The 9243-nt window shown below is 41.2% G+C and overlaps 1 protein-coding gene across 2 annotated transcripts; it reads right to left on the bottom strand.

The window, feature by feature from the left end:
- Positions 1–491: 491 nt before the first annotated feature.
- mapre3a (microtubule-associated protein, RP/EB family, member 3a) lies at positions 492–8381 on the bottom strand. 2 transcript variants are annotated; one of them, XM_028000676.1, is made up of 7 exons: positions 8257–8381; positions 7119–7246; positions 6877–7022; positions 5926–6082; positions 3939–4081; positions 2044–2196; positions 492–1824 (listed from the first exon to the last, which is right to left on the bottom strand). In XM_028000676.1, exons 2-7 carry the CDS (start codon positions 7237–7239, stop codon positions 1756–1758), a joined length of 789 nt encoding a protein of 262 aa, XP_027856477.1. In that variant the 5' UTR covers positions 7240–7246; positions 8257–8381; the 3' UTR covers positions 492–1755. The 2 variants fall into 2 exon arrangements, with proteins under 2 accessions (XP_027856477.1, XP_027856476.1); XM_028000675.1 differs by having other exon boundaries at positions 5890–6082.
- Positions 8382–9243: the final 862 nt, after the last annotated feature.

Here is a 9243-nt window from a genome sequence, read left to right on the forward strand (position 1 = left end):
ACAATGGGAACGATTTTTAGTTTTTGCATGTCTCATTATGAGAATCCTAAGTCTGTCTGTTACTCTCCAGTTTCAATGTATTGTGTTTAGTGGCTTGGACGGTCTTGTCTTTAACAGTAAAAAAAAATATTCAAGAGTGATTTCTTTTGATATCAAGACAGAAAACGTATCGCACAAGCTCTATGGAGAGGATGTTAGTAGTTTGTTGGTTGTAATTTGCTGCCATCTGCTGGCTCTAAATGGAAATGACAGCATAATTATATTTTTCAACAGGTTTTAAAATGTATTTTGTTTAGTGTTAATCGCTGTCATAATGTCCTGGCTTTTTTTCACACGACTGTAGCTCTATGGCTAAATACAGCACAATCATTAAAAAATGTTAGCTTGTGTTAAAATGTACAATCTTCCTCTGGAAACAATGGAAACGTGGCAACGTTTTCTAATCTGTGCTAGAAGCGTGCAGGTTAAATTTAGAGACAAGAGACAACAAATACATTGTTCAACAACTGTGTATTTATTGAAAACTCAAAAGATGATTGTTCTGTGGACATGGTCGATGAATGCATGTTCCAACCAGTTTGCAAATTTAAAAACAGCTTAAGGAAGGAAAAGGAGGCGTCGTCGTTGACAACCAGCCAACTAACCACAGATCACAACTTTCCTCCAGACGGGAACTAAAACTTTGGACAACTTTTCCGCAAATTAGACACAAAGACAACAATTTCAGCAGTAGAAGAAAAAAAAAATCAGTCCTGTAAAAATGTGTGTATTTAATTGTTGTAAACTGCTACATAACCATATTTTTAGTCTGCAGGTTAAGCTTAAAGGCTAGTGCATTGTTAGCCCATAGGATACTGTCGGGATAAACCAGAATCTTCTTGAGACAACTTACAAAATCTTCACACAAAGCACATTTACAAAATATCACTCATTCACAGTCACTGTGTAACATTCTCATGCTCAGATATGTTGCTCATAAATAAGGAGTATTTGCAGAGCAATGATCACTTTTCTGAAGTCGTCGCACCGAACAACTTCCTTCAGCATTTTCACATGCTTAAAACCAGCAGCAAAAAACTTTATAAATAAAACAAAACGACAACTCAGAAGCTTGACGCGGACCCGAGCACAAACCGGAGCACGTCTGGCCCTCGGCTCTTTTCACATACAGCAGGTTTGCAATATTTCTGCTACAGAAATTCGTCTGAAACAAAATATAAGTTAAATAAATAAGAAAGAAAGAAAGAAAGTTACTCAGAAGTCACTTCTATTACAGGTTTAGTGGCTCAGAGAGTGTCATGATGGCACAATGGAGCAGTGTTGCTCTGTGCTCTAACAGTAGTATCAACATAAAAGCAAATAGATAACTTAATAACAAAAAAAAGAGAAGATATTCCTTTAGAAATAAAAGTTAATCTTTACAGAAAGACTTAGCTTTTGTTGTAACTCCTCTCGTTCCAGTTCTTTTTTTTTTGTGTATTGCTCATGCTAAAATCACTGGGTTATTGTCGTAGGTTACCGTTGCTGTTACTGTGTACGTGGAGGAAAGGAGGAGCAGGAAATGAGAAGATGGAGCAGGTGCGGTAAGACAAGAAGGGAGGGTGGAGGGGCAGGTTAGCAACAGATATACACATGATCAAGAAAGAAGGAGAGACAGACAGAGAGCAGGAATAAGGAGGAGTGATGCTAGAAAGCTTGCAGAGAGTAGAAAAACCGAGGGGCAAAAAGAAAAGAAGGGGCGATGGAGGAGGGAGTTCAGTATTCATCCTGGTCCAGGTGACCTTGTTCATCGAGGTCGTCCTCATCTGGAGGGGCAAAGCCTTCCTGCGACACAGAAAACATTGTCGTCTTTCAGATTTACGTTTTCTTTTGACTGAATTAAAAATAACCAAAATCGTCTCGTCTCCAGTAGCTGCAAAATACGGCATGAAGTCAGATGAGTCACAGTACAGTCGCTGACGACAGAAGACATTTGGGAAACGTTTGCTTTTGCTACAGAACAGTCAAACCAAAACGCATCATCGGTGCTAATGGTAGAGGTACCTCTGTGGCGTAGAGAATGTCAATTATCCTGCTGAGCACAGGGTTGTTTTCACTCTCATGTTCTTGGCAGATGAGCTCAACGTCCCGTAGTTTGCTGAAGTAGAAGTCTCTCTCTTTCTCTAGACCGTCCACCGTCAGCTTCAGCTCCATCAACTGAGGGAGACAAAACAACATGCTGACGGTTTGGACCAGGGGCGTCAAACTCATTTTCCTTTTGGGCCGAATCAAGATCATGAATGCTCTTAAAGGGCCGGCTGCGCCAGATCGTACTGGTAAAAACCTGATCACAAACTGTTAAAATATCAATGAATTTTTTTAATTAAATAATATTATTGCACATCTTTTCAGTCCCTCCAGGATTTCATGATTCTTTTTGTGATTTTTTTGCAATAAAAATCAAGGTGTTTGTGGTACTAATTTGGAGATATTTGCAATATTTGCGCGTCATTATGGCAGTAAATGTGACTTTTTATTACTCGCTGTAAGGATCATGGACTGTGATCTGTTATTAACGAAGGCTGAGGCAGCTGTTTAGCACAAGTAAGAAAGTTTCTGACAATTTTTGAGAAAAATCTGCAATAAACTCCAAATTATGTATCGGCACAAAAAAGTTCAGGGTGATTTTGTGTGAATTTGCACGATAATTCTCAAGAAACTTCAGGGACTGACTGATATAATTTGGCAGTAAGCAGATAAAAACTGTATTGAGTTGATTGATAACATAACATTTAAGCACACTTAGAGTTTAGTCTAGAGTCTAGAGGGCCACATAAAAAGCTATAGCGGGCCGGATTTGGCCCCCGGGCCTTGAGTTTGACACTTGTGGTTTAGATAATCAATAAACACTTTGATTTACATACAGTAAATAAAGTTTGTTTCTAATTGCAATGATCTTAAAGAGATGGAGCAGATTTTTTAATGTCGCTCCTGTTAGAAGGTTAAGCCTGCATATATAGGCTATTTGCTCTGATCAATGAAAGTGCAGGTTGGAGGCGATGCGTCACCAAAGATCTTCCTGTGTGAAATTCATACAGAGAAGCCAACATGAATTGTTTCTGGATCGAGTAACTGCATTTTAAAAAGTAAGGCAGTGTAAATATTGTTAAAATATAGTTAACTACAAGCATAATGTTTTGCAATGTACAATACTTTAAAAGATGGTAACACAAGCTGAAAGAGATTTGAAATATTCGTTTTTCCGTAAATGTTTCACGTAGGAAGCTCAAAGGCGACGCACCCTTTAGTTCATCCATGTCTCATGTAGATAATCATTGCCATCTCTGTGAATACTCATCCAGTGCAACGTGACTTATGTTGAATGAAATAGTGTTTTCATAAACTGCTGCCATGTTTCTGAGACTAGAGTAGTTCCATAGTTGTCTGTTATCTGCTTTGGTTTTGGCCCCTCTTGGATTATTCACTTGCTTTACCACCTAATCTGGATTAGTGCAAAATGAAAACGCCAGTAGAGACATAAACTGCAGGTAAAATACTAATTGACGATCACCTTTTAATTGAACCTTATTTTGAAAAATGTTGAACCATCCCTTTAAAGACAGCAAAGTCTTTTTTTTAAAATTTGGAAAACACAAGATCATCTCAGTGCTGTATGACCTCTTCACCATTTGGATGAACTGAATAACATTTAGATACAATCTAAGACGTCCCAAATGCTGGACACTGGAACAAAATCTTAAATTAGCATCATTTCTTAATCCTTTCTTTCCAGCAGAAAAAAAAAAGTACTGGGTGTCATCAGCAGAGAACAGTTGTTGTTTTTTGCTTTCTTTTACAAATACAACCAAAGCTTGACACAAATTAACTTTTCCTCCTGAGGCAAAAAGGGCGGCGAGAAAAAAACCAGTAGAACATAAGTTAGCTTTGTGTGACTGTACCTGTTGATTTAGCTCCATGATCTCGGCGTCGCTGCCCCCGTTTCTGGACAAAGACGGATTCTTCCTTATGGCAGGCATGTTGTGCTGGACTCGCTGTGGTGTTGGCATGTTTTTAGGAACCGTTGGAGACGTTCGCTGTGGTCCTGGAGTTACCAGAGACAGTGGGGAGCAGGGGGTTGGGGGGGATATTCAGCATTTCTTTTAAAACCAGTCAGATCGCGACACGTGAGCTCTATAGCGGTGGTGGCGACAGGCCGAGCACGTTCCAGAGCGGCATGATGTGCCTTTGATTTGTCCCATTATGGAAAACAATTTTCACCATTTTCATTACGACGCTGAAGATCCAAATTATGCGCATTCAATTCGACTGTAAGACAGCGAAAAGCGCTGAAGTCTCAAAGACAGAACATGCCGACACGCGTAGCTACGGCTCTGAAAGTAAGTGCAGTCATGATTCTGCCCATTTCCACCCACACAGCTACATGGTGGCAGAGTTACAAAGCTGGTTTCTGACACACTGCAGCTCCATGGAGATGGTTCCCCATGGCGTTCAAGCCACAGAACAATTCTGCTCCTAGCTCGTGTTAGTAATCCGAAAGCAGTTTTTCTTAAATTTGGTCGATCAAACCAGCTTTAGGAACAGTATAGGCAACATCTCAATTCATTAGAATATATCATTTAAAAGTTTATGTTTTGGGGTAATTGAATTGGTTACACAGAAGCCTTCGGTTCCTTACATTTTCAAGGATTTTCAGCTAATTAAAAACCTAAAATTGAGTTTCTCAAAAAATCAGAACATTTCCTAATGAATAAATGCTACATTGTAGGCATGGTCTGGCCAATGCAGCCATGGCTGCCCACCAGAAAATCACTAACACGTTCCACAATGAGGTTAAGCCTCAAAAGGTCGCTGCTAAAGAAGCTGGCTGTTCACAGAATGCTATATGCATGTTATTGGAAAGTTGAGTGGAAGGAAAAACTGTGGTTGGAGCAGCAATGACCCTAGTCTTGAGAAGATTGGGATGTAATTCTCATCTCATTTAAGAGTTTTGAAAGGAGAAAACAGAGTAGGCTGTTGTTAAGTGAAGTGGTTCCTAGTCCTCCTTTTAGACTAAAGTACATTTTATATCTTAATATTTTCTTAAAAAAGGACTTAATCCTTCCATTTGCCAACCACCTTTATGGTTTATTTTATTTTCCAAAGTATCTGAGACCTGACCACAGTGCCAAAAATACCATTACAGGCTTTAAAGTTCATGCCATCAGTTCAGATGACGTCAGAAACTAACCTGAACTATTGGGCAACTGTTGATGAGAAGTTATGATGAGACGCAGCAAAGCAGAGTGCTGCTAATTTAGTATCCAGTACAGGGACATACTTTAAGTGGGCCAACATTTCTAGATTAAAAATCAATATCCTGTGTAAAAAACATTTTTTCAGAGAAACTGAATTTTAGCTTTTTATTAGCTATCAGCCGTAATCATCAAAACTGACTAAAACAATCATTTGAAGTACATCGCCGTCATATCTGCAGTGAATCTATAGAGGTTTCCCTTCACTGGAATAACTTTTAAATGATATTCTAATCATATTTGAATTTATTCAGACGATTCTTCAGTTGCATCAGCTGTGTGATGAAGAATCCTGGTGGAAATATTCAACATTTTTGTTCATGTTTCAGCATTTCTGAACCCAAAGAAGAAGAAAAAAAGAAAAGAGAAAAGGGGGAAGGATGTGGACCGTCTCCCTTAGTGTGACTGCATCCCTCTATGCACTGCGGTGTCGGCCGCGGCCCCCGCAGTGTCATAGGTCAGCGGATGCCGAGCTGTGAGGTTAGCCCGTCGCCGTGTGAATCGTGCTGCTCACAACACTTGCTTTACAGCGAGCGCTTTTGAGCCATCCAAAAGCTCAGCAAGGCCGTGCAGCAAAGCCAAGAGGGGTTTAGTTTACCTGGGTTTCTCTTTGGTTTGTGGATAAAGTGATCACCTGGATTGGGGGCGGGGGCCACGTCCTGCCCCTGCCTGGCTAGCATGGGGTCGTACTCCTTCCCGTCGTAGTTGGCGTCGAAGAACTTCTTGAACCACTGGACGAATTCAAAGTTGTCCTGGAATTTTCCTTTGACAAGCTTTTCTACTGGAATTATCTGGAGAGGGGAAACAAAAGGATCTCTGTGAGTCTCGAGGTGTGAGACTCCGATCTGTGACGTCCGGCCCACAGCGGAGTATGAGGGCCATGCTGAGAAAATGTAAAAAAAAAAAAAAAATGAGTACGAGAATAAAGTCATGATATTATGTGAATAAAGTTGAAATAACATGAGAATAAAATCAGAACAATATCAGAATAAAGTCACAGTATTAACACTTTAATTAACACAGTATTACGACTTAAAATTATGACTTTATTCTGATAATATTGTGACTTTATTCTTGTATTCAGTGTGTTATAAGCCTGGCGGGCCACCAGACTTTACTTGTGCTCCCACCAGGCTTAGCATTGTTGCTTTATTAGTTTTATTTTAATGATTGGCTTTTTTTTTCTTCTTTCTTTTACTTTATAGTTGGTGTTTAGGTCTTAATCTTCCAGTCTTCCAAAAATGCATAACAATCAAATGATATTTTAAAATTTCCTGTCAACCTTAAACATTTTTAAACTAAAAAACATGGCGGCTGGATGCCGTAGCGCCCTGAGCGCTGGGCTTAGCAAGTTTTCTGGGGGAAACCCTGAGTATTAGTTCGACTTTTTCCTCATAATATCATTACTTTATTCCGGTAATATTATGACTTTATTCTCATACAGATTTATTCTCACAATATTATTACTTGACACTCATCATTTTATGACTATTCTTGTAATTTTCTTTCTTAGTATGGCCCTCGTACGCTGTCGCATTGTGGTATTAGATTTGCAACGTAAAACTAGGCGATGAAGGCTGCTTACTTTGTCGACGCTCATCCTTTTGAAAGCTGCTTGAAGGACTTTGAAGTTGTGTATAAATTCATGCTCCAGTTTGGCTTGAAATTTGACCTTCTTTAGAAGAATGCAACCCGGAAATAACAAGTCCATGAACTGGCAATAAGCGGCTCCTGAAGAACACAGACAGATTTGTTAGATCAATGAAGACGCTGGAGAATCTTCTTCTTCTTCTTCTTTTATTTATTTATTTTTCTGCTCTTGCTTACCTGAACAGAGCTGCTCGATCTTGGTGTAGGTGAGATGCAGGGAGTCGTTGACCCACGCGAGCATGTCATGACGGCTGAGGTTGTCAATGGAGACGGACGTGGCGTACACATTCACTGCCATCCCCTTCCTGAGGAAAACGGCAACACTCTTTCAGTCGCCACTCTTTGATAAATGAAGTGAAATATTCCTCTAGTGGCTGAATGCAAGCAGCACACCACACTTTTCAGATCTGAATTTGTGGCAAAACCAAAAAAAAAAAAAAAAAGATTCAATCTGGAAGCACCCAACGTGAGCAGTCACATAATGGCCCGTGGGACACACATTTGGTTTCTGATTGTAAACCAGCTTTAATCTACAGATGTGTTGTAATCCTCTTTAGATTGAAGCCGGATGGCAGCTTTACACATCTGGCAGCTCCAGACTGACTGAACCAGTGATGCCTCCCTGCACCGAGAGTCACCTTTCCACATCACCAGGTCCTATCGGTTTTATTTAAACAACTGAGTCATGTTTGAAGCTGGAGCGAGGACCGTGAATGCCCCCTCAGCAGAGCGCGTGCCAGCGTTTTCCCATCTGAGGCTCGACTGGCTCGCGGTCGCTTGACGCGGTTAACACCTATTTGCGAAATAAAAACAAAATAGAATAATAAATAAATAAACATTTACGAGACCCAGTCACGGAGGCTCAGACTTACACAGTCGTTGGTTCAGGAGTGGCTGCTTTGAATAAGAATAAGCGGCGCACCAAAGCAAAGTCAGTCTATTCTCTATGGGGGGGAGAAATGTGCGGGGCTTTGGGGGGGGGGGTGGGGAGGGGGAAGTTGCAGCGAAGCCCTGACTGAGAACCGCTGAAGTCTACGAATACAAACTGGGGCTGTGGGGTCTGTCATGTGGAGTCGGAGCTGGGAACAATAAATGGTCCCGTTAGCTGACGCTGGAAGCCCTTTGGGTTGGAAGAGCCGCAACGCCGGAGCTGCTCTCCTAGCGGCCCCCTCTACAGGCCTCCCCGAATACCTCAGCGCGGGGGAAACATCCTCGGTGTGTGGGAGGAAAAGGCAAAACACGTCTGCCCAACGCAACATAGGGAGCTGAAGGGAAGGAGAGCGGGTCTCCGAGATGTAAAAGTGCCGATACTCACTGTGTTCCGTGTTGCTATCTGGCTGGCAGCAGTAGTCCTTATGGCAAAGCGCGGTGCAGTGCTTGGTAACGGGCCGCCCTGTCTGAGCCTGCAACAATCCGGCTTCTACTGCGCAGGCGCCCGACTCCATGCCGTTAAAAGGCTTATTATAAATAGGACTTTGGCCCGTTCCTGCTAAGAGACACATGATGTGTCGGGTTGGATTTTAAGCTTGTTAGTGACACGATGCAAGAGGTTCGCAAGAGGTCAGGTCACACAACAAGTAGCTTATGTTGAACTTGTTTCTACTGCTGTGTGTGTGTGTGGGTGTGAGTACACCCTCATTTAATTACAGGATTCTATCAGCACATAATACAAATAATCTGGGCTTTATGTTGTTCTGAAAATATTTAAATCAAACTTCTTGTGTTAAAAATATAGCTTAATATCCATTAAACAAAATGGAGACGCTGTTGGCTGAAAAAGCAGCATCCCTGCTTCTAACTACAGCACAATGAACAATTAATCAGTAATAAAATCTGTAAAAGCATAGGGAGTGTTGGCAGTCTGCTATGCTGGAGCATACAGATGTGTGTTAACAATGCCCAGAAGGAAAGAGGTCAGCAGGGACTTTAGGGAAGCAATTGTCTTTGCCAGCTGTGGATCATGCACTAAAGATTTGTTGGGCGAACACATTCCTTTACTCTCCACAGTAAATGCTGCAATAGTTAGATGGCCAGGTCCTGCTGCAGCAAAACTCCATAATAATTCCAACTGCTTCACAGTTTGTATGAAGTTTCAGCTGTTTTCTGGAATGCAATATTTGGTTTTCTTTTTCCATCTCCACTTTTACACTCGTCTGTTCAAGAGAAATGGTTATGGAATGCTTGGTGTTTTTCTTACACTGGTATCTGACGTTAGAAATCCTCATGTCAAAAATAAATATCTTGCTATTTCCACTGAGGTCAACAGTTACTTTTCCCACCACATTTCCTGCGCACTCTTCAT

Source organism: Xiphophorus couchianus, chromosome 19 (assembly GCF_001444195.1).
Source record: "Xiphophorus couchianus chromosome 19, X_couchianus-1.0, whole genome shotgun sequence".
Classification (NCBI taxonomy): Eukaryota; Metazoa; Chordata; class Actinopteri; order Cyprinodontiformes; family Poeciliidae; genus Xiphophorus; species Xiphophorus couchianus.

What these genes read in the sequence shown, in the direction of transcription:
- mapre3a (XM_028000675.1), bottom strand. Translation starts at nt 7,239, where the DNA reads ATGGCAGTGAATGTGTACGCCACGTCCGTCTCCATTGACAACCTCAGC. An exon ending in TCATGGAGCTAAATCAACAG is followed by an intron (nt 2,197 to 3,938) that starts GTACAGTCACAC and finishes TGTCTCCCTCAG; the next exon opens with TTGATGGAGCTGAAGCTGAC. An exon ending in ACATTCTCTACGCCACAGAG is followed by an intron (nt 1,825 to 2,043) that starts GTACCTCTACCA and finishes TCTGTGTCGCAG; the next exon opens with GAAGGCTTTGCCCCTCCAGA.